General features: G+C 40.5%; 3 protein-coding genes across 13 annotated transcripts in view; 1 reads left to right on the top strand and 2 right to left on the bottom strand.

Moving 5' to 3' along the window:
* The first annotated feature begins 306 nt into the window (after positions 1 to 306).
* thoc1 (THO complex 1) lies at positions 307 to 6,138 on the top strand. The gene is made up of 21 exons (XM_051952856.1): positions 307 to 426; positions 650 to 723; positions 807 to 867; positions 958 to 1,027; positions 1,261 to 1,379; positions 1,479 to 1,527; positions 1,616 to 1,711; positions 1,876 to 1,958; positions 2,055 to 2,128; positions 2,747 to 2,855; positions 2,998 to 3,132; positions 3,238 to 3,338; positions 3,431 to 3,497; positions 3,765 to 3,815; positions 3,931 to 4,001; positions 4,142 to 4,237; positions 4,507 to 4,572; positions 4,691 to 4,774; positions 4,928 to 5,075; positions 5,196 to 5,280; positions 5,703 to 6,138. The coding sequence occupies exons 1-21, from the start codon at positions 379 to 381 to the stop codon at positions 5,978 to 5,980; spliced, it is 1,965 nt and encodes a 654-aa protein (XP_051808816.1). The 5' UTR covers positions 307 to 378; the 3' UTR covers positions 5,981 to 6,138.
* Positions 6,139 to 6,143: 5 nt separating this feature from the next.
* usp14 (ubiquitin specific peptidase 14 (tRNA-guanine transglycosylase)) lies at positions 6,144 to 15,375 on the bottom strand. The gene is made up of 16 exons (XM_022191122.2): positions 15,180 to 15,375; positions 14,099 to 14,244; positions 13,141 to 13,173; positions 12,934 to 13,038; positions 11,881 to 11,984; positions 11,620 to 11,678; positions 11,390 to 11,520; positions 11,171 to 11,251; positions 10,991 to 11,073; positions 10,739 to 10,853; positions 10,453 to 10,518; positions 10,237 to 10,329; positions 10,023 to 10,151; positions 9,821 to 9,881; positions 7,288 to 7,395; positions 6,144 to 7,174 (listed from the first exon to the last, which is right to left on the bottom strand). Exons 1-16 carry the CDS (start codon positions 15,193 to 15,195, stop codon positions 7,029 to 7,031), a joined length of 1,476 nt encoding a protein of 491 aa, XP_022046814.1. The 5' UTR covers positions 15,196 to 15,375; the 3' UTR covers positions 6,144 to 7,028.
* Positions 15,376 to 15,926: 551 nt separating this feature from the next.
* rock1 (Rho-associated, coiled-coil containing protein kinase 1) overlaps positions 15,927 to 24,372 on the bottom strand; it is a 56,520-nt gene continuing 48,074 nt past the window's right edge. For 5 of the 11 annotated variants that reach the window (XM_051952846.1, XM_051952849.1, XM_051952844.1 and 2 more), the window contains exons 28-33: positions 22,752 to 22,822; positions 22,538 to 22,626; positions 22,284 to 22,362; positions 21,887 to 22,148; positions 18,215 to 18,422; positions 15,927 to 17,501 (exon numbers count right to left, since the gene is read on the bottom strand). In XM_051952846.1, coding sequence (XP_051808806.1) covers positions 17,498 to 17,501; positions 18,215 to 18,422; positions 21,887 to 22,148; positions 22,284 to 22,362; positions 22,538 to 22,626; positions 22,752 to 22,822 — 713 coding nt within the window. In that variant the 3' untranslated portion in view covers positions 15,927 to 17,497. Of the gene's footprint in view, positions 17,502 to 18,214; positions 18,423 to 21,886; positions 22,149 to 22,283; positions 22,363 to 22,537; positions 22,627 to 22,751; positions 22,823 to 22,842; positions 23,887 to 24,372 lie in introns of those variants that run through there. The other 6 variants (XM_051952847.1, XM_051952851.1, XM_051952850.1 and 3 more) reach the window with 6 other exon arrangements.

Genomic DNA, 24,372 nt, shown 5'->3' with positions numbered 1-24,372 from the left:
AGCTGGCTGCAGGAGTTGAGAAAATACAGTTAAATTGATTAATTACAAATATAAATTCTGATTTCAGTTATTCAAGTTGAGCTATACAAATTCAAATAGAAATCATTCAAGTACATTTTCTGGTGGCACACATTTCACACTTTATTTTTACAACAGTAATTATAAACGTAATTATATAATAAATTGTAGCATAGACTGAAAATGCTGTGTATAATTCATGCACAGTATATAAATATTCTTTAAAATATACGAACAATATTTCTGGAGATCTCGCGTAGTCCTCCAGTAAAACCACAGAAGAAGAAGCAGTGCCCTCCCCCCAATGGACGAGGAAACCGGACGTAGTTTAGCGTCAGTTCCGGTTCCGAAAGCGCAAAGATGTCGCCGTCCGTGTTTAATTTTATCGACGCTAAAAACAAATTTACGGTGAGAAATCATAACGCTGAATTTCGCAATCAAAACACATGTAATTATATGCTATGCATCGTAACTAAAATGATCGATCGCTAGGTCGCCGTTTCATTAGCGAAGATTACTACTTGTTCCCTTTCAGTTGCCATCGCTGGTAGCAAACGAAGCTAAGCTAACGCAGTGTAACAATGTATTATCTGTCATAAATGTCCTCTCCTTCCCTCTCACGCAACCGCAGGCTTCTGCCAGACACGCCTTAAGTGGCAAAAGCAGCAAACCTTTAATCAGTATTTTCAACCAGATCCCTGGCAAGTAAGTGAGGTTAATTTAACGTCTGTTGTGTCAGATTATGTACATACGTGTGTGGCTTGCTCACTTGTTTTCTCCTGTTTCAGTGAGACGGAAAAGAAGACCACACTTGACCAGGCTTTGAGGGGTGTCCTTGGTGATCTGATTGTAAGAAATTAGTTTTTGTCCGGCTCAAGCGTGTTCAGTTGCAGAAATTAAGCAGATCTTGAAATAGTGAAATGAGTGTTTTGTCTGCAGGTTGAGCAGAAGCCGAGCTGTGATGACTACCTGTCTCTCATTTACCTCAGTATTGATGCCGTTACAGAAGGTATGCTACTCAACCAGGAATTTTGTCTTTCTAATTCCACTGAAATGTTTTTTTTTTCGAAATGGAAAGACTTTACATGCAGTAATACTACATATGTAAAGACATTCTGTAGTGCAGGATGTTCTACACAAAGTCTGAACTGAGACACTAAAAGATTCAACTGCAAAAACCTATATTCATAAAGTGCTCAAAGTTTATAACTTTTGCGGTTCTGTGTCCTTTCCTTGATGAAGGTATCTGCTCTGCTACAACCCCTTTCGTCCTGCTGGGAGACGTACTGGACTGCCTGCCTCTTGACCTGTGTGACAAAATATTCTCCTTTGTCGAAGAGAATGTTTCCACCTGGAAATCGGTAAGTAAGTGGCAGCTGTTCAGTAAAGGCAGCTGAAATATTTGTCTAACTTAATCTTGATTATTAGATGACAAAACGTGTACTCTCTCTTTCTTCCAGAACTCCTTTTACACTGCAGGGAAGAACTATTTATTGAGGATGTGTAACGGTAAAGATCTTATTTCTTGTTGACCCACAACACTTTCTGTCTTTAACAGCTGCAGTAGTCTGTGATGTATTTCTTTTTATCTGTCTAGACCTTTTAAGGAGGCTGTCCAAATCTCAGAACACGGTATTCTGTGGGCGAATCCAGCTTTTCCTGGCGCGTCTCTTCCCTCTGTCTGAAAAATCAGGTAAAAACAGGAATATTGTATCTCTTAAATAAATAAAACAACATCAATCACTCAGAGATGCAATTTACCATCATTCATTATAGTCTGATAACAGTTTCCTAAGGTTCTTGGTTGTCTCAGATTATGAGCTTCATCTGCCATTGTGTATTTTTTTTTCAATCCAGGTCTCAACCTACAGAGCCAGTTTAATCTGGACAATATAACAGTCTTCAACAAAAATGAACAAGAAAGCACCCTTGGTCAGAAGGTAGAGTGTGTAAAAAGAAACAAAACCCAAAATGACTGTAAGCGTTTTAATTTTGATCAGACAGTTTTAGTTTGATCTTTTGGTATCGTTTTATAGAGCACAGAAGAAAAGGAGGATGGCATGGAGGTGGAAGAAGGAGAAATGGGAGAGGATGATGCACCTGCACCGTGGTAAGTTGTGCATCGCTCTAAAACGATGATTTTCTCATGTTGGTATTGGGTGTATATGTGTGTTGGTCATTTCAAGAGTCCACGTTAAACAAACGACAGGTTCATAGTTTTGTTTTGGGAATTTACTAGAACGCTATTCAACTTCTCACTCTGTGTATGAAATGCCTCAAGGCCACTCTAAATGGTTAACTTGATTGTCCCAGTGAAAGGGAGGCGACTTTGGTTGCTCACGGTAACCCCAGATCTAGATCAGAGTCAGTTCAAGCAGTGAAATGATGTCAGACCACAGGGAATCTGTGCATTCTTTTATTAAGGGTATGCCAGACTAAACACTAGCTAAGTGTTTTTCAAATATGCTACATGGTGGTACAAATAAGTTACAGAAGAAAAGTCTGGATTTAAAGCGAGGGGTTTCAGGTAGGTATTTAACATTAAACAGTAACTAGCTTTGAAGTGGACACTGGGTTTTTATCAGTGTGCACGCCTGTCAGTTGCTCAAAATATTCAGATGAAACACTGAAATAAAAGGTAAAAATGATAATATGAATTCTTTAAATGACCCTTTTGCATGGCCACGCTTCTGTGTTTGTTTAATATTGAATCAAATTTTGCTTTCAGTTCCATTCCAATTGACTACAACTTGTACAGAAAGTTCTGGACACTGCAGGACTACTTCAGAAACCCAGTGCAGTGTTTTGACAAATTCTCATGGATGACATTCCTGAAGGTAATGCACCCCACCATGAAATCAAAAAACTATTTGTTGTTCTACTATTTGATGCCCTTGATCTGCGTTCCTCCGATCACCGAAAGAGAAGCTAAAATATGACGATTTGCTACTCATGTGAATTCTCTCTTTGCCTGCACAGTACTCAGATGAGACCCTGGCAGTATTCAAGAGCTTCAAGTTGGATGACATGCAGGCCTCTAAGAGGAAGCTGGAGGAGCTGAGAGCATCCGGAGGAGAACATGTTTACTTTGCCAAATTCCTCACAAGTGAGAAGGTGAAAAAACTTTTTTTTTTTTTTTTTATGTATGGAGGAAAACCATGCTAGTATGCTAAAGATATGGGTTGGACATCTCTTCACTTCTTTCCTCGTCATCTCCAGCTCATGGACCTGCAGCTCAGTGACAGCAACTTCAGGCGGCACATACTACTGCAATACCTCATCCTCTTCCAGTACCTGAAGGGTCAGGTCAAGTTCAAAAGGTACAGCGCTGAACTTTTACAAGAGTCTGTGTGACTAAACATGCAACAGTTGTTGAGAAGTAATTGTTTTTTATATCTTTGTACCCATACAGCTCCAGTTGTGTTCTGAACGATGACCAGACTGCATGGATTGAAGAGACCACTAAACTGGTTTATCAGGTCAGTCCTAAGTTACTCAGACACAAACACTAGTAGCAGCTGCATACATACACACGTCTCAGTCTCTTCCTCCTAAACCTGATCTGCTTTGATTCAGATCGTTATAGACCTAAAAATGTGTTGAGAAAGGCCCAACACTGAAATCAAGAAAAGCAAATCGTTGTAGTGTTTAAGCATGTTTGGTTTATTTTGGTGAGATATCTGTCCTACAGTTGAGCTTTTCATTGGCAGAAATAATTGTATTAAGAATGTGCTGTGCTCTTGTAGCTGCTGAGAGAGATCCCTCCTGATGGAGACAAGTTTGCCACCATGGTGGAGGTGAGTCGTGCTTTAAGAACACTCATTTTATTGAATGAAGCCAATCTGTAGACACTAACGGTCTGTGAAGTCTTTCTGGATTGGTCACTGTAGAACTGTTTATCATCTTTGACAGCACATCCTCAACACAGAGGAGAACTGGAATTCCTGGAAAAATGAGGGATGCCCGAGCTTTGTGAAAGAAAGGTACAGCAGTGTAATGTTCCAAAATATTTGATTAGTTTGCACACTGATTAATCAGTTTTTACAACAAAATAATGTGGAATGTGAGCTTGGGCTAGCAAGCCAAAGTGACCTGTGGTCCTATTTGTTTTTGTCCTGAACAGAACAGTAGATGACAAACCTAAAAGACCCACCAGAAAAAGACAAGCTCCCGAAGATTTCCTTGGAAAAGGGCCAGACCGCAAGATTTTTATGGGAAAGTATGTGATCTAATGCGAAGGGGTAGTTGAGTTGTATGATTTTTTGTAAATAGATCTCAGGTTTGAACCCTGTGTCCATCCTGCTAAAATATAGTTGAACAAAGTAGTGAATCTGTAGCTTACGGTGTGTTCCTCTGCAATATGTGGAGACAAATGCTAAGAGATCTTTCTTTACTAATCAATCATGGTCTGTGAATGAAGCCACAGTGGGATGAACACCAGCCTGTGGAGGATATAGCCATTATTTAATGTCTTCTCTGTTTTGAAAGTGACGAGTTGACTCGACTGTGGAACCTGAACCAGGACAACATGGAGGCCTGTAAGTCAGACAGCAGGTCAGTGGTTCAGAAAGCAAGGTAACACATTCCCATTTACAGCCACATTTATCCTTAATTTCCGTATCAAAAATGAGCTTTTTGTTTCTTTTCTTTGACATTGATGTCTTCCTTCCAGAGAGTTCATGCCATTACTGGATGAATTCTTTGCAGAAGCCATTGAGCAGGCCGACCCGGCTAACATGGTGGAGGAGGAGTACAAGTGAGTTGAAACTGTTAAATGCCCTGTTAAAGTCAATTTTCAAGGAAAGTCTTTTCTTAAAAATGGTGCTTTAGTGGTTTGATTCTTATTTCCCCCCTTAGTATCTCTCTGATTTTCTTCTCTCTCCCCCTCTTGTCCTGTAAATCTTTATAGGGTTGTGCGGAATCCAAACTATGGCTGGCGTGCTTTGAGGCTACTGTCCAGGAGAAGTCCACACTTTTTCCAGCCAACTAACCAGAAATTCAAAAGCCTGGCAGACTACTTAGACAGCATGGTCAGCAAACTGGCCAAGGAACTGCCGGTGAGGAATCACTGTCTTTAAAAAAAACACACACACAACAAATGTCTTCATTATTACAAAATAAGATGATGATGCTCACAAACGTATTGACTAATTCAGATTTTGGTTCCCTTCATGCAGAAGGACATTCCTTCTGAAGAGATCAAGACAGGAGAAGAGGACGATGATGATAATGGAGACAACCTTCTGAAAGACAGCAACGACAGTGAGTCTGAATTGTGATTCATTCAGAAAGTCTTAATCACTTCAGACATTTAAACTTGGAAAACGAGGATCTACTGGAGTTACTAATGATGCCTCTGTTACATTGTTACCCAGTAAGCCCATATGAACACTTAAAGTGAAGCAGCAAAATGGATTTCAGCCATCAGTTGTATCTTCCAGTTAGCCTTTCACCATGTTGGTTTTAATCCCATTTAAAAAAAATTTTTTTTCAAGATCTAATTTAGGAGAGCACTGAATGTTCCCTATTGTAAGTCCTATTTTGGAGCATGTAGAACACATCCACATCAGAACACCGCAGCTAATTGCCATACCAGCTCCTACTTTCCATTACATGTAGTTGCTCATTTCCATCCTTCTAGCAAGAGTCTATTTATATCTTTCCTGTTATGTCTTCTTTTCAAGGTCCAAGCATTCAGAGCAAACTCGTGACAAACCAGCAGATGGATGACATAGCAGCCAAACTGGGTGCTCAGTGGAAGATGCTGGCGTCCCGCTTGGAGATGAAGGCATCAGAGTTGAGGGAAATCGAAACAGACAGCGAAGATGTTGACATGCAGGCCAAACTGCTGCTGGTGTCCTGGCAGGACAGAGAGGGCACTCAAGCTACGGTGGAGAACCTGGTCACAGCTCTGAACGCTGCAGGGTTCTCTCAGATTGCAGACAGCCTCACTGAGGCTTAAATTTACTTTAAATAATCTGTACCTCCGTAACATTGTTGCAGCATCCTCTTTCATACCAAAAAAAATTGGAGATTACATTTTTTGTATGTAGCATAGGCTGGCAATTTTTTCACTGTAGAAAATCCAATGTTTTCCTAAATAAAGAAAACTGGACATTCTCACGTGTTGGTATAACAGTTTATTTTCACCACCTATGAAAAGCGATCAGTCAATAACTTATTACAGAGTGTTGATGTTGAGTTCTTACACATTGTGGCAGGGTGATGAGGAAACCTGCACGGAGAAAAAGTGAAGCATAGCATTTTAAGGGTATAGATGTCAAAGTCTGAAATCAGTGTCAGCGAGAACAATACTCAAAGCTTACCGAGCAAACCGTGGTTGAATCTCAAGTCTTTATTTAACTGCACACAGTTCACCACAGGGACAACATGTTCTTAACCATTTCCCCCCAAAGAGCATTAGTGAAGATTTGGCAGAAAGAACCTCATCTGTCAATACATTGGAGAACAATTCCAGGAGATGATGTGAGCCAAGCACTTTAAAGACCTGAGATTGAACCCAAATTTCCCAGAGGGCCAACAGGTGAACAAGGGCAAGTCTTACAGTGTTTCGTAATACATCTGAGAAGACACAAGCCAGAATGTCAACGACAGCCGCTTGGCTAGGCAATTTTTGTACAAGTTGATTAAATGACTAAAGAGAAATATTTTGCTTTTATGACATGAGCACCTTATCAAAGGCTTTAAAAAATATACAATGTGTATAAAACATTTAATGAAACTGCAGAGCTAGACTTAAAAACCTCTAAAGGATCCAGTCCAGAGTTAGCCTCTTATCATATCTCCACTTTCAAAGCCCACGATGGTTGAATATTTAACACCATTTGACAGAATTTGTTTTACAAGCATCTGTGTTGGTTACAAAAACAATTAAGGTCATCAAATCTTTAAAGACACCAGTTTTATTGCACATCTATGCAGACAGTGCTTGGAAATGGCAATTTGTGTATTGGATGTCGTTTCTTTGTCTTCTAAGAAATCTTCCACAGCTACTGTTCCTCTTCAAGTATTTCCAGCCGCCGGGGGCCGTACAGTAGAACATACGCTATATGCCAGTCGCCGCCACCAGACAGTCGCAGGATATCCTCTGGAGACACCACACTCACCTTGTCATCATCAAACTTGACCCACTCATCTGTCAGACAGAGAGATCAAAGGGAAAAAAAGGAAACTGAGTGCCTGAACATGATGATTTGTGGCAGTTATGACATGCTGAATGTGCTGCTTCACTGGGAAACAACTGTTTACCTTCTTTCCTTTTGACCCATCCCACGTAGTGACCTGAAGAGCTGGAGCGGCCTTGGTGTGTCAGCACAGCCTGAAGGTCGTAGTAACCGCTGTTGTTTGAACCAAAGTCTGCAAAACAGTTTCACTTCCTTAAATTCTGACTCTGCTTGATATCCACAGCAACGTTTAATTACTCCACCAAGGAATGGCAGAGTTATGTGAAGATTCGGTATCCGTACATAACGTACACATGCATAACACGCCTGTGTTCAGCGCAAGCTCATTTTGTTTGTGGGTGCATCTATATTAAATGGGCACATTCTATATTGCCGTGTTTTCTGCCACGAGTTTTTTCAAAGTTTTCAGCCATTGGAAATGATACGACTGAGGAGCGTTGGCAGATAACTGCAATCTATGATTGCTTTTCTTCTTGTGATCTTTGGTAAATATAGGTCCAATGACCAATACTATAAGTACAGTCAGAGAAAAACACTGCCTGCCTTTTGAAATAAAGAGCTAGATGATAAACATTGATGAAAAACATTAAAATCTAAAGTTTGCTCTGCCTATGGAGAACCAACACGAAATGTGATGCTGATGATTTAGACTGCAGAACCGACTTCCGCACAAAAACAGATGTGCAAATGTGAATTTTTACAATGTAAACAAGAAAAGCAGTACTCTGCCAAGGCTGCTCAGTTGTATCATTCCCAACTACAGTAGTGGTGCAACGGATCACTAAACTCACGGATCGGACCTCAGATCAAGAGTCACAAATGGGATCATTTTTCGGATCAGCATGTCTATGACATATACACACATGTCGAAAATATTCGGCGCTTGTCTCTTCCCTTTGCCTTCGGCCCACTTCGGCTCATCCCGTCGTGTTCGGCTCATCTCGGCTCCTCCGTTCGTGTTTGTTACCACCACCCGAATGGCCAGGTTGCTGCCGACTCTGACGTCAGGCTTCACTTCGTTGCATAAACACAAGACAAGACGCTGAAGACCTCCGCTGTTTGGGAATTCTTCAGTTTAACTGAAGAAAAAACGAAGGCAAAATTTGGACCCGAGACCAGACGAACGGATCCAAATATTCGGGCTGTCTCCGCCACAAGCAGCGCCCCCCCCCGTTTTTAATAGGGCCCGAATATTCGGAGGCCAGAAACCACTATTCGGGACAGCCCTACTCGCCATGTCTGCCCTCTTCCTTTCTCCGCTCGCCATAAGCTGCGTGCGGACGGAGCACAACTTTTTTTTCTTTTTTTTTTCCAGAAATCGATCCGTGGGTCATGTGTATGCCGAGCCGATGACGTCAATCAGAACGGATCACGGATCAATGATGATCTGTTGCCCCACTATTCCCAACGGATGAAAACTGTAATAAAATACTAGACAATTCCCGCTGGCGGAAATTGTGGGAGGGGCTCGGGCCATTTGCCCGACCCCCATCCAGAGAGGCGCATTACTTCGTTTTCCGGTCCGTTGCAGGCTTTTATTTTGAAATTGTGCTGTGCTTTTATTTTGAAAGGCAGAGACAGGAAGATCTCACCTGGTCAAAATTTGGACTGGAGTTACTGTAAAGGCTGTGTGAAGCTGAGAGGTTTAACTGGTGTTTTCTGGTGTGTCGAAGGCTTTTATTTTGAAATTGTGATGTGCTTTTATTTTGAAAGGCAGAGACAGGAAGGTCTGACCTGGTCAAAATTTGGATTGGAGTTACTGTAAAGGCTGTGTGAAGCTGAGAGGTTTAACTGTCGTTTTCCGGTCCTCACATCCTGTGTATGTCCTGGGGGCTAAGCCCCCCCGTCCTGAAAACCTAGTGACGCCTCTGCGGCAGAGGACCTCATGGTCTGAGAGGTTTTTTTTTTTTTTGCTCAACCCAGGGGTTTTTGGAGGCTTCTCTATGGAAAACCATAAATCCCACCATCACAATACATACATGCCTGACAAGAAGAGACTTGGGGCTTTTTTTTTAAGACTAAAATGAAGTCTGTAGGAATATGACAGGTGTGTGTTACACATATGCACGTTATGAACGGATACCGAATCACATGACCTAAATATGCAGCGGGAAACACCCCTACCGTTTAATCAACTGTCTCTTGTATCATTTTCAACAGATAAGTCCTGATAAGTCCACAGCAGTTGATTTGCAGTAGGATCACAGTCATGTGATCGTCAGCAGGGAAGTGATGTAGTGTTCACTTGTTATAGTTACAGTGATGCCGTGCCGCTATCTCGCAACAATCCAGAAACCTTTAACAAACCCGTGGATCCAGACCATAGGCTGCATCACTGCCACAATCTAATCAGTTGGTCCTTGTGTCATTTCTGACCTTCCCTGAAAATTTCCTCCAAATCTGTTAGTCCGTTTTTGCATGATGTTGCTAACAGACAAACATATGCCAAATTACTGGCATAGCCCCTTAAGCGGTGGAATTTTCTACACTTCTACAAACAGTTATTGATAATGACATGTGGCATCAGTTACATTTCTTGGTGTAGATTCTCCCTTTAACAAGTGTATTCGTGGTGTTAGTGTCGCATTTCAACCTACCATCCTGGAATGAGAAAGGCTCGTATTTCACTTCTTTAGCTGAGTCTGGCTTCTTCAACACCTAACGCAAGGAGAAAATAAACAGACACACAGAACTGGTAAATTATGCTGAATGTATAAACGGGAGCCCATTTATTACCAAATAACTGAAAAGAGAAGAGAAAGGCAAAAAGGACAGCTTAGCCAGCCACAGCTTTGTTACCTTTTGCTGCTGTTTCTCTAGCTTCTTGTCCTCGACCTCCTTGAACTTTGACCTGACAGGCAACATTTTCTCCTGGAGCTCTGCGGTGCACAGCTCGTAAACATCCAACATGAGAGGGAACTTGACATCCTTTAAAATTTTAAAACAAGGAGTTAAATGGTGATTTCTAGTGAGCTCTGGTAGATGTCAGAAATGCTGCTGGCTGAAGACAAACCTTTAGAACTTTTGCATTGACCGACTCCTTCTCTTTGTAGAAAAATCTAACCATCTGAACAGTCAAGTAAGCAGGCAGACGGCTAAGTTTTGACTGGTGGGAGAAAATAAAAATAATCCACAAGGTAAATACATTTCCCACTCAAGTTTGCAAACAACTGATAATACCACTTGTATCAAATTATAACAGGAGACTACAGGGGAAAGAAGCACTTACTGATTTTATATACAGGGCATTTCTGTCCAAGGATGCAGACATTTTTGTGATTTCTTCCTGCAGTCTCTGGAGGGGCAGAAACACGATTAGACCCTTATTACCTTGGTGCTAAAATAACCATATGTGAGGTTGTCATGTGTGCATTTCATTCATTCTCCTCCCTCAGACTACACCTGGGGAAATATAAAACTTCTAAGAAAGGTTTTAAATAGCCAAGCTACCAAAGGTGAAAGACAGCTTCTAAAGTAGATCTCTGTTTGCACACCAGCCTCTGCCTGATACATACCAGCCTCAGTCCTGTTGCAAGGTATTTGACTTCTTGGTTGATGAAGCAACTGAGCTGCAGCTGGCTTTCCTTGCCCTTGATTGGCTCTTCCTCCTCCGACTCTGTGCATTTCATGCTGAACAGCAGAGTTAAGAAAAAGCCTTGGCAGAGTAACACTGCTGCTCTTTAAGACCTAAACTTCTTAAGTCAACCTGCACTGAACCGAGAAATAAAGTGTAAGATGTGATCAACGACGACACAAAGCAAGGATACGAAGTTTCAAATTCTACACCAAAATACTGGTCGATGAAGTTCTTCTTCTGAGATGCAGCTCCAGCTCCACTCTCGGAGTCAGTCTAAATATCGGAAGAGGGACAATGAAACATGTTATTTGTTTTAAATGTAACAATCACACAGCTATCTTTTGATTTTAGAACAACACTAAGGGTTTACCTCCATGGCAGTCTCTGGCTCTAGTGGCTCCAACTTTTGCTGAAGCACTCTCATCATCTGCAGCCAGCACTCATTGGCATCCTGAGAGAAGAAAAACGGCAAAATAATGTCACAGCGTGCAACGATGAGCTTTGTGACATCATAAGACTTTTGATAAATGGTGCACATACAAAGATTGTAGTGACTGTAAGAAGTGGACAGCTGTGGAGAAGAGTTTACCTGCTGGAGGTACTGTCCCTGGTCCCCCTTCTCAGCAAACTGTGGAAAGGCCATGTGAAGAAACTGCAGCAAAATGATGGGTGGGAGGCTGGACGAAGTCTTGTCCATGGTCTCGTACAAGTCACGAAGGGCTAAAGATGCAAAAATAAATGCATATTCAATTTATTTGCATTAGTAAGTTCACTACATCATTGAATGCCTGCTGTATTACAATTCACTGTGCTTCATACCTGCTGTGATGTACTGTGAAGGGGCATTTGCCCCTGAAGATCGCAGAGCTCCTGAATACCTGTAGAGGGAGACAGATGATTTCAGCAGGAACAAAATGACACCCCCCCAAACAAAAACAAAAAAAACAGTCTTTATACGAAAGACAAAGATGATTTTAAACAATGCAATTCAGCATCTTACATCACTTTTGCGTATTGTCAATTTATAATGTAACTACTACTAAATATATTTTGAGATCCATTAACAGCAGGAAAACAGACCTCCTGAGTGCAGTCTTGAGCTCTGGCACAGAGCGTAGACACTGCACTGTGGCATTCATGTAGCAGGTGTTGCCCAAGTTTGTCAGGCCACAAGGCAGCTCCATCTGAAGATGACAAAGACCACCAATAAATGACCAAGATCAGGGTGAGCTTCTCTACAGCTATCAAAGTTTTTTTTTAAAAATTAAGAAGTATAATAAAGGCTCTGTCTTCTATTCATCAATGAGCAGAATCATCATGCACAAGAGATCACTTTAAGAGATGACAATACAGAATCAACATGTCATTTTGTTTATATTTTCATATTTATCATGTCATTTACTCCAAACACAATAAATGTGTTAGCAGCATAGCAAATGTCTTCATCTTTTCCAGATACATTTTCCGCATTCCAAGGTTATTTTAATTTTTTGTGAACGTATTAACTATTGAATTGAATTAACAGGCCTACTTCCAAGATCCCTAAGTTTTCAATATCCTCGAGGTATATGGTGAGCCACCCTGCTCCAAGGAGCCATAAACACACACGCAAAAAATATTTTTAAAAAAACAAACATTTGTGTGGGTTTCACACAAAGAGCTCCAGCTGGCACTGTAACAGACAATCCAATCAGCACCTCTTGTTCCTTTTAAAATGCGGGTCTCAACTAGGAAAACTGACCATTTCACAACTTAGATGAGACTGCAGACTAAACAGCAGCACATCGAGTGACACAGCAGTTTGTAAGTCATGCTGCACTTTGAGTATGGCACATACTTTCCTCTCAGTAAAACTGTTTTGAAGATACTGCTACAACTTCATGGCAATAGCAGAATGCCTTGCTGACTGCAACCTAAGTTGTAATTTCTCTCTGAACCACATAAATACTAAAGTAATGAAACTTTTCAGCAACCAGTGCACTCAAAATGGTGCACTGTACATCTGCTTCAATCCGTCTCCTACTTGGTAAACATCACACTGAAGAAAATACATTCAAACTGGTCACGTCAGCACAGAAAGCAATAATCACTATATTTGTTTGAGGCACACTGGTAATTTTCAGGCTTACTCACCGCTGAGGCCAGCTGCTCCTCTGTCATGTCCTCTACAAACATGGGCCGGACAGCAGGCTCCTCAGGCAGGGCGTCTGCCGAGCCCATCATCAGCAGAGTCATTCCCTGCAAAAAGAATAAAACACAAGTCAATAACTTCTTAATCAGATTGGAGGTATAGCTCTGAAAAAAAGCTTATATGCTTCCTAAAACAGCTCCAATACTCACATTTTTCAGTTTAATGTTTCCCCACTCATCATCCTAAAATGGAAAAAAAAAAAAAAATTTATTAGCTCTTTATCATTTATAACAGATGTGATGTCAAGTCTTATGAAAAGACCAAAACCATCAATATCATTATGTGTTGAAATACCTAATAGAAAATAATCATAAATACATTCAAAAATATAAACGCAACACTTTTGTTTTTGCTCCTATTTTTTATGAGATGAACTCAAAGATGTAAAACTTTTTCCACCATTTCTCTCAAATATTGTTCACAAATCTGTCTAAATCTGTGATAGTGAGCACTTCTCCTTTGCTGAGATAATCCATCCCACCTCACAGGTGTGCCATATCAAGATACTGATTACACCATGATTAGTGTTTCCCAAAGCCTAAGATGAAATCCTCAAATGCCTTCTTTTGTCAACAATTCAAAGATATTCAGTTGACTGCCATAGAGGAGGAAATAAACCACATGATATTCATTTTTAAGAGGCTGGAAACAGAAAATCGAGACCTTATTTTCCTGTAAAAAATATTCCAAAATCAACTATTCAAATAGTTGACAGCTAAGTAGACAACGACTTATTGCAGCGACCGTTATTTTTAGCTGTGGATTATTGCACAATTGTTTTAGTGAATGTTTACAACTGCAAGACAGCGCATGACTGATCAACTTAAAATAAATTTAAGTACGCTGACATAAAAAGAACATGTTACCACATGTAATGATGTTGCTCATTAATGTGTTTTGAATGACAACAGAATATTATAATTCCAAACAGACTTTAGCTATACAGGCTATACGTGTTGAAGAGATCAATTGGTTGGATAAATGGTTTTGGGCTTTAAATAGGATCTGCTTACAACAACAACACAAAATAATATTTCTGGATAATTTAATAAAAGAAAACCCCCAGCACCTTATTTTTAAAGTGTTGATTGTTGTTTATATACATACCTTGAGAGTGCCTCCCTTCACCATGACCTTCTGTCTGTCTGGCTGAACTCCTGTCAGGGCAAATAGCTGAGCCTTGAAAACCATGGGTGGCTCCTCAGTGTTGAGCTCCACTGCATCAAACTTCTCTTTGCCCCATTTCACATTTACTGTCAAAACAGAAGCGGTACATACGCCTACATATTAGCCTACGAAGGATAGTGATGGGAAACACCAAAACTTTGTCAAACTGCGGCCATGTATGACACAGCAACTAGTTAGCAACAGTGAAGTGCTTCAAAGGATCAGGCAGCTAGTTAGGCAGTCATTTAGACAAAAAGACAAAGTGAAAGCTAACAAATACAGTTTTGTGACTGCTCGTTTAGTGCGATAAAGCGGTTGACTAGGTTTTCTTAGAAACTCTCAGTAGACTGCTGTCGTGTTAAAACAGAAAAGCCGTGTGCTCTAAGAATTGTTCGTCTCCCACCATCCACAACTGCAGTCAAATTACGTATCAAATGTACACTCGTGATAGGGCTAGCTTTGTTAGCATTGCTACTTGAGCTGCTAAAAGGCGTGATTCCGGTATTTTCGTACTGGTGACAAATCAGACATATAAAGTGCTTACAATGGCAAGAACTTAGCTAAAACGTCCACGCTGTGATGAAAATAGAAAACATAAAATAACTATTTAACTACCCCACTTAAATGCTACCTTGCTAACTCAGCTAGCTGACAATTAGCGGCAGTAGCTGTTTTCTGGTTTGTCAGTTGCCAGTTAGCATAGCCGGCGTTGCCAAAAACATTCACTGAACAGCGCTAACAATCAGCAATACGGTTGCAGTAGTCCAATATTTTTTTAAATGTTTTCTTATGTCATAGTGCTGCCTTCTAAAATAACTCCACCAGTGGCCTAAAGAATTAGACAACTGACAGACTTCCCGGTGCCTTCCACTGTTAGCATGCTAACTGCATATCACGCTAAAGATAGCTAAGGTAACAAGCTAATGTAAATTCTGCTGCTCAACTAAAACACGTGTAAGGATTCGCGTTTTACTGTCTTTTCCCATGGCAATGAATTTGCAGTGTTAAAATGATATCATACCTGTAAACACCGGCATATTTGGCAACCTTTTACTTCCTCAACTCTTATTTTTTTTCCTGTTTCAATCCACCGGGGCGCGAATGAAGAGTTGGCTAGTTCTCAGTCTGAACTTCATTCAAACAGAATGACGCTGCAACAACACGCTGGGAACTTATCGACGCGCTCTGACATCTGCTAGACGACCTGCTGCATGCAACACATCCAGGCCGCGCACACACACCCAGATGATCTTTACCCAGATCCATCCAGACGCATTAATTATCGTATTTCTGAGTCATGGTTCGTAGGCCTCTTCAGTGTACGAAACTCCGAACAGATTATAGTTTTCTCACTAAATAAAAACTCGCCTGAACTTGTTTATTCCTATCACTGATTCACCATGCATGGGCTAACTTCCCTCCAGTCTTTGTACAGTGCAGTGTGTTCAGTTGTATTCTGCCCAAAGATGATTTTTGGTAATTTGATGAAAATTTACTTCGAATTACTAAACATGCAACCACAAAACGGAAATATTAACGGTCTTAATCCTAGATGTTGCAGAAAAATACAAAAAAACCCACTCTCAGGCCCTCAATAAACCAGATTAAATTGTGTTTCTTCATTATAAATGGCCAAATTCACAATTAAATCCCCATTCCAGGTATTTTCCAGACACTTAGCCTGTATTGGAAAGTGCCTCGTGTACAGGCTGATGATAAAAATGTGAAATGCATGATGGGTATGGTCAGTGAAAACTAGAATACGATGAATGATAAAGATATGTTTATTGACATATCCATCAGTGCGGACTCCAATGCAATTTAACCATGCAAATTATCCAAGACAAGAGTAGATCATAGTTCCAGTGCTTTTTTTTTTTAACTGAACAAAAAAGTTACAAATAAAAAGACTGCGGAGGTATTCCATAATCCTTATGTCTCTCTCATTATTTACACTGGGGGGGTTTGCATTAATGGGACATTACCATGTTAGAGAAACAACTTGCATTTGTTAACAAGCACAATCATTGACACAGGTAGGCTCGCTTTAGGTACATCCTCCTGAAATTTGTCACATGATATGATCTAAAGTCTGGGGCCTTTGTATTGACACAAACTCTATTGCAATGTGTCCGTAAAGAGGTAATCTAATATATATATTTTATATACTCAAACCAGAGAAAGTAAGTTCTGATAAAACCACAAATGTGTGGCAAATTCTTAAAAAATAAATGATGGAAGAGTTAAGATTTGTCTTGTTTTGGGAGAAAAAAAACAGATATGGCAGTAAAATCAATATCCAAACGTTAAGGCACTAGGTGGGCCAAATGCTACACCTGTTTAGTCTTCTACAAATAATTTACAGTCAAGTCAAACAGTGCAGTTTTACATTTGTTAACTTAATGTTTTCCTTTTGAACCATTTATCTAGGAATCAATGTAAGGCAATACATTACAAAAAAGAAAAAAAAAACAATACAAGAAAAAATATTACAGAGACAATGTACCAAATAAACAGAAAAAAAATCCATTAAGTTTTAGGACTCCTATATGCCATTACAATGGAACTTTCCTTATGGCTTGGAGCAATAAAAATAATTATAATAAAAATAATGCATAGATTTAAATGATGATCTTGCATGCTCCTCACTCAATACTCAAAACATCTAATACTCATGTCCCAATACGCTGCCCCAAACCTGATAACTGACTTGCAGAGTGATAAGAGTAAAAGGCAAAAAGGCCAGAGACATTAGACGAAGGCATCAGTCATTTTTTTTAAGCTGGAAACAAAGTATGCTTGCATTTAGCTCACGTATCTGTCAGGTGGGCAAAGAAATTACTAAATAGATCCTCATTTTCCGCCCCTGAGTCAACCTTTCACTGCAGATCTGCAATCCCTGTATGACAGTACCTTAAACTGAACACATACTTGCAGGAGTCCCAGCAAAACCCCCTTTTACCTTCCAGTTTCCATTACAACTGTCATATGATATGAAGCACAGAACGTCTACATGACATGAGTCCCTCCATCTCTCTGTTGTCCATCTTTATTTCAAGACGAGTGTGCCATCTTCTGGTAGAAATGGAGAGCTGCGAGTTTGTCGAGTTGGCTGATGAGTTTCTCTTGAATGTGGAAATGCAGATGGATAACAGGCTTTTCAGTGTCCACGATGCCTTTTATCTGACGTGTGTTGCATTTTTCCAGCGCTGGTTAATTATCAATATATATTTTTGTGTTTTTAATGAAATTTCTATGTAATACAGGTTTTCCATTTTTGAGGATGAGGAAGGAGGGAAAGTTTAGAGTCCAGAAAAAAAATCCCAACGCTTCAGATGGTTAGCTGAAAGAAAGAACAGAGATAGGTGTCCAGTAAAAGAAAGACAACATCTTTACTTTGGTTAGTAACCCAGCCCGACACATACAACAGAAAAGCTGGCTTACAGACACTTCAACACCATAAACAGCTTTGCTTTGATAGGTAATGTCCAGATCCTTAATGTGGACCACTCTAATGAGAGTTGCAAAGTGAGTCGATGAAGTTAGTTACTGAACCCAAAAACACATTAGTGCCAATTAGAAAAATCCCAAGTGTCAACTGGATAGAGCCCAGGAGTCAACCAACGAACCAGGATGTGTCTCTCGTGTTAGAAACACCCAGTAACACAATTAATAAATAGACAGGTTTAAAGTCGTAGAGAAAAGTCTAAAAAAAACAAAAACACATCAACATTTTGTGAAGAAGTTCCTGTCAACAAGTGCTGGATGTTGTGTCTGCTGCTTGGAGGCTGGACTGCGCTCTGCTACAACACAGGAGACAAACAGCAGGTCATGTGACTGACTTGACCACATCTCAGCCCACAAGATGGGATTAAAAAAAGACTTCTTACTGCAACGCACCTTCACTTATTGCCTGAAAAAACACTGTGCTGTACCGTATGCTATGCACTTATCTATTGTTATTTCAACAGTAGCGTGTGGAAAATTATTTACGTGCAATTAGAATGAAAAGGTTCAGAGAAATGGTTTGAAAGCTTAATTGTCTACAGTAGTTACCTCAGCTTTCCTGTATTGCTTTTAGGGTTCTTGCGGAAGGACTGGTTGGGTCCAGAGCGAGTGGACATAGAACGAGGTGAGGCTCTTGAAAATGTTGATGGTGGTGTCTTAGGAATCTTCTTTCCAAGGTGGCCAATCCATTTCTTCTGCTCATCTTGGGTCAGGGCCAGCAGGAGCATGTCCCGGGCAGAGGTCACGTCGTAGTTTACTGTAAGAACCAGGCAGACAGTGTTGCAGATTAACAATTAAGTCTGACAGGTAAGACCTCAACTAGCCAGCAGCTGCCACCTTTACAGCCACAGAGCAACTTAAGATTAGCTTCATTATTAATTCACCTGATAAACTTTCTTTGAGTAATAATGTTTCCAAGCATACAGTGGGTACGAAAAGTATTCAGACCCCTTGAAATTTTTCTCTCTGTGTCATTGCAGCCATTTGCCAAAATCAAAAAAGTTCATTTTATTTCTCATTCATGTACACTCAACACCCCGTCTTGACAGAAAAAAAAAAACAAATGTAGAAATTTTTGCAAATTTATTTAAAAAGAAAAACTGAAATATCACATGGTCAGAAGTATTCAGACCCTTTGCAGCAACATTCATATTTAATCCTTTAAGCTTCAGTCAATTCCAGCCGTTTTCAATACAAAAAAATCGCTAATATTCTATTTTTAAATAAAAAAAAAGACAAAAAATACAGGGAATATTGGACGGGCATCGCGAGGTGCATTTCCTTGAAAATGACCGATTCGGGGATTTTATACCGACTTCAGGACATGTTTTGGATAAAATAGTTTACTGGCTTGTGTTGTCTGGATGTAAAAGGTTGGATTATGGCCGTTTTTTGTGGAATCTTTTTTTTTTGTGTGTAATAATGAACCCGGAAATGTGAGTTGCGCTGTGTGCGTTGAAGCCGTGTATAGAGAACGGATGGATGAATATTCGTTTTTGTCGGACAAATGTGTTTTTCTCACCCGCTGTGGTAATCACATCTGAAAGTGGTTTATACCGGCGGATTCATGAGAATCTAAGCTTTCCATCGGCGTATAGTGTTTGTATAATCGGGTTTGCAGCCTTCGGACATTCTTGAAATTCCTATGCAAATTAGTAGGTGTACCGCCGGCGGTACACTGAAGCTTAAGGGGTTAACTCACATGCTGTCCATTTCTTCTGATCCTCCTTGAGATGGTTCTGCTTCTTTATTGGAGTCCAGCTGTGTTTAATTAAACTGATTGGACTTGATTAGGAAAGGCACACACCTGTCTATATAAGACCTTACAGCTCACAGTGCATGTCAGAGGAACTGCCCAAGGAGCTCAGAGACAGAATTGTGGCAAGGCACAGATCTGGCCAAGGTTACAAAAGAATTTCTGCGGCACTCAAGGTTCCTAAGAGCACAGTGGCCTCCATAATCCTCAAATGGAAGAAGTTTGGGACGACCACAACTCTTCCTAGACCTGGCCGTCCAGCCAAACTGAGCAATGGTGGGAGAAGAGCCTTGGTGAGAGAGGTAAAGAAGAACCCAAAGATCACTGTGGCTGAGCTCCAGAGATGCAGTCGGGAGATAGGAGAAAGTTCCACAAAGTCAACTATCACTGCATCCCTCCACCAGTCGGGGCTTTATGGCAGAGTGGCCCGACGGAAGCCTCTCCTCAGTGCAAGACACATGAAAGCCCGCATAGAGTTTGCCAAAAAACACATGAAGGACTCCCAGACTATGAGAAATAAGATTCTCTGGTCTGATGAGACCAAGATTGAACTTTTTGGTGTTAATTCTAAGCGGTATGTGTGGAGAAAACCAGGCACTGCTCATCACCTGCCCAATACAATCCCTACAGTGAAACATGGTGGTGGGAGCATCATGTTGTGGGGGTGTTTTTCAGCTGTAGGACAGGACGACTGGTTGCAATTGAAGGAAGGATGAATGTGGCCAAGTACAGAGATATCCTGGAGGAAAACCTCTTCCAGAGTGCTCAGGACCTCAGACTGGGCCGAAGGTTCACCTTTCAACAGGACAATGACCCTAAGCACACAGCTAAAATAAGAAAGGAGTGGCTTCAGAGCAACTCTGTGACCATTCTTGACTGGCCCAGCCAGAGCCCTGACCTAAACCCAATTGAGCATCTCTGGAGAGACCTCAAAATGTCTGTCCACCAACGTTCACCATCCAACCTGACAGAACTGGAGAGGATCAGCAGAGAAGAATGGCAGAGGATCCCCAAATCCAGGTGTGAATAACTTGTTGCGTCATTCCCAAGAAGACTCATGGCTGTACTAGCTGAAAAGGGTGCTTCTACTCAATACTGAGCACAGGGTCTGAATACTTATGACCATGTGATATTTCAGTTTTTCTTTTTTAATAAATTTGCAAAAATTTCTACATTTCTGTTTTTTTCTGTCAAGATGGGGTGCTGAGTGTACATGAATGAGAAATAAAATGAACTTTTTTGATTTTTGGCAAATGGCTGCAATGACACAGAGAGTGAAAAATTTCAAGGGGTCTGAATACTTTCTGTACCCACTGTACTGAAAAGTGATCAGATCCCAAGATGACATATGTAGGTTACCTGTCTTACTGAACCAAATGAGATTGAGTTTATAATTATAAAACAGGGCAATAAGCACAAAATATTCACATTAAATTATAGATTTCTATATTTTGAGTTTTAAATTTAGCAAATTGGTTAGCAAAGGATGTGGGTGACTTAATGACAAATTCACTAAAAATACAGACATCTTAAAAATGAAGTAAACAGAATAAACTTAAAGCACAACTAAAAACCTTAAGTAGCAGATAAATGAGATATGGATAAAAAAATGCAACTTCATTTTAGTTATGGCAGTGTAAAGGTTTCTTTCTGACCTTACGTAGCACAACGGAGCTAATTTTATCAGTAAGCTTCCCCTTTTGTTTACACATTTTCAGAGGCACAATACATGTCCATGCCAGTGGTTTCACACTATTCCACTGATCAACAAGTGGTAGCCATCACAAAGATATGCTGCAATTTGCCAACAAAATCTAGAAACAAGAACACTAGCTAGTAAACATGAATGTAAAGAATACAGAATTTAAAACAACAGCTTGGACATACTTTATTAGGCTGCATTCAACATATAGACCAAAAGGATATGCACAGTGTGCTGTTGTGACACTGAATTTAAGCATAACTATTGTTTGTTTGCTAGAAATCCCCAGGAGACCTGCAAGTTAGCTGCAATAATAACCTCCCCAAGATTCAATGTGAATATCCCAATTTAGACACATTCTCAGGCGAAGTAAATGCACTGGCCAATCATAATCTTGGGGATGCATTTGCAGAAAACAGCTAATCCAACATCTTACAACAATACACGACTGAGCGCTGCCCTTCCAATTTTTTTTTTTTGGGGCACGTGAAGAGAAAATTCGGCTCACACAACTCTTGTTTTTCATTTTTTGACGTTTGATTTTGAACCTGGAGAGGGAAGGGGGGACAGTTGGATAACCGAGCATGATCTTTCAAAGTAAAATACTTCAACACAATGAAGAAAAAAAGGACAGGAACGTCAGATTAGGGCCTCAACATCAACTAGATTTTCAGATAATGGGTGCCCTTCATGGTCCACACTCGTAGGATAAACTTATATATAGTCATCATCATGGTAAAAAACATAAAGGACATGATTTTACCTTTGCAAGGAGCAATAACATCCTCCTTTTTGTCAAGGTGGTCTTTGTGGCACTTCACATGGCACCGGCGACACTCCAGGGCCGGAGGTGGCTTGAAGACGTGCCACAAAGGCTTGGCGCAGGCCTCACAGTTGGTAGGGAAGTGATATAGCGTGGGGATGAACTCGTGGCCTTTGTGTGGGAGACAGTTGGTCTTGTCGCCCTGAGGGACCGTCTCCATCTCCGCCTCCTTCCTGCACTCGCCCTCGTTGGCATATAAAATCTGAACAGGCAAAGAAAGAGGAGGGCCTGGTCAGAAATTCTGCAAAAAGCATTTCTGAGATTGAGCGGAATCTAGCGCAGGCTGAATGGAAACATGAAAGTTGAGGATAAAACAGGAAAGAGAAGAGCCTCCAACCTGGAATATCCTGGGGATCTCTTCTGTCTCAGCTCGGTACACGTCTCCTTGTGTGACTGGTCTCACATGAAACAGTTTGCTGCACAAAACATGCGAAATCAGAAATGACACATCAGCCTGACTAACTTGCAAACACCAACCACTGAAACTGTACCTCTCTAAATGACTTGTTTTTCTTGTAGTCCACATTTTTCAGCAAAATTGTGGCAGACGCAAAAAGAAGATGACAGAAACGAAAAAAAATAAATACTTACTCAATATCTAGTACCATTGAGGGGTTCGACTGTTCCTTGTCCATTTCATCATTGTAGAACAGAATCTTCTTACTGCTCACCACCACATACTGTGACATTGGAAAAAACCACAATAAGAAGTCTGGCTTTGCTCCCAAGGGCTTGGAAGCATTTGTTGTGGCAGCATAACAAAGTTCAACAAAACGCAGGTGAGCACTGGAAACATGCGGCGTACCTGCTTCTTCCATCCATATCGCTTGATATTAGCACGATTAGGAATGGACAGCCAACCCTCCAATCGGGACTCTGAAAGCAGCACACGCACACAGAATTATTTAACATGTGTCAGACTAATTAGAGACCCTGGGAAAAGGCCATGCAGCAATTAAATCCAAATTTAACTGGGGGGGAAAAAGGTCAAAGATTGTAAACCATTTCAAAACACCAGATGAATTCTTCAGTGAGTTTGACCAATGTTAAGGCAACTGCACTGGAGTAGGTGACAAGAATTGACTGTAGATATCCCATGCTGCCGTGTCACACTCCCATGCAGGAGGAGAATATTAGGCATGTGTAACTCCCTCTAATAGCATGTTAAGAGAGTGTGTAAGATTTTATGTAAACTTCGTCAAAATGCCATTATAAGAACAGCTTTGCAGCAGGAATTCAATTAGTTTGATCACTCACTCCTTTCACAGAAACAAACATGTGCATTTTAAGCGATATTTCATATCATTTGGTGCTAAAATCATAAATGCAAGAGCATGCAGCTAAAACACAACACAAGCTTCACAGGATCAGTGAACTAAATGGGCTCGTCAACCAAATGTGCCATTGTGAGGGACGTCTTCGTGTCCAAACTTGTAGTGAACATGCCAACAGAGACACAACAAGAGTGTTACGTGTTTGAAGGACGCAGTACCGTGAATTAAAAGCAGACGTCTCGGTTTCAGGACACATTTGAAAGGTGCTGAGAGTGATGCGGTAAACCTCACACGTGGGTGTGTCAGTAAAACCTGCCCTAATTTGGTTGCTTTACTGTTGGGGCTGGCCTCGTCACATTAAACCACATTCACTGCCGGCATTGTCATTCAGCATGGCATTAATGTTAGTTGTTTGTTTTTCAGAATGATTTGACAATTTTCAAAGGCCATTTACTCCCCCACTCTATCAGACTTCTTTCAAAAGTGTTGCTGAATTCTCAACACAGAGATGGTTCTAGCACCTCTGGCAAGAGAATACATAAATAAGGGGCAAAAAAGACAAACTGCAGCTGCAGCACAGGCCGGGTAAAATGGGCTCGTCCGCTCAGTTACTCACAGAGGAAAAGGAATGGAAGTTACAAAGATAAGAAGAGCAAGGAGAACCAACTGGATATGAGGGAAATAAGAAGACAATGATTTAACTACAGACACCAACACATTTAAAAGCAGACCTAGAACAACATGTATTTATAGTCCTGTTTACAGAAAAAGACGATGCACCAAATCTACATAGCAGCTTGGTTTAAAGCCATTTTTACTGTACTACCTTATATACACCTACACTAGCAGTCAAAAGTTTGGACACCCCTCCTCATTCACTGGCTTGTATTTAATCATTTTATACATTGCAGATTAATCCTGAAGACATCAAAACTGTAAAAGAATACATATGGAATTATGCTGTAAACAAAAAAGTGTAAATCTTCAGTATTAATCCTCAATGTAGAAAATAATACAAATAAATCAAAAGTATTGAATGAGAAGATGTGTCCAAACTTTTCATTGGTAGTGTATCTACTAGCCTCACATACATGAGGAGCTGTCTGTTCAATACAATCGACCATTATGTTCCAATTATAAAAAATAACTAAA

Source organism: Acanthochromis polyacanthus, chromosome 9 (assembly GCF_021347895.1).
Source record: "Acanthochromis polyacanthus isolate Apoly-LR-REF ecotype Palm Island chromosome 9, KAUST_Apoly_ChrSc, whole genome shotgun sequence".
Taxonomy (NCBI): Eukaryota; Metazoa; Chordata; class Actinopteri; family Pomacentridae; genus Acanthochromis; species Acanthochromis polyacanthus.
Note: the sequence above shows the minus strand (reverse complement) of the source record. Positions and strands in the feature narration are given on the sequence as shown.

Coding starts and splice junctions, on each gene's coding strand:
- thoc1 (XM_051952856.1), top strand. CDS start 379: ATGTCGCCGTCCGTGTTTAATTTTATCGACGCTAAAAACAAATTTACG. Junction 1,959..2,054: donor AAAGCACCCTTGGTCAGAAG/GTAGAGTGTGTA, acceptor ATCGTTTTATAG/AGCACAGAAGAAAAGGAGGA. Junction 2,129..2,746: donor GATGATGCACCTGCACCGTG/GTAAGTTGTGCA, acceptor TTTTGCTTTCAG/TTCCATTCCAATTGACTACA.
- usp14 (XM_022191122.2), bottom strand. Junction 11,521..11,619: donor TTCACAGTACATCACAGCAG/GTATGAAGCACA, acceptor TTGCATCTTTAG/CCCTTCGTGACTTGTACGAG. Junction 11,252..11,389: donor AGGGACAGTACCTCCAGCAG/GTAAACTCTTCT, acceptor TTCTTCTCTCAG/GATGCCAATGAGTGCTGGCT.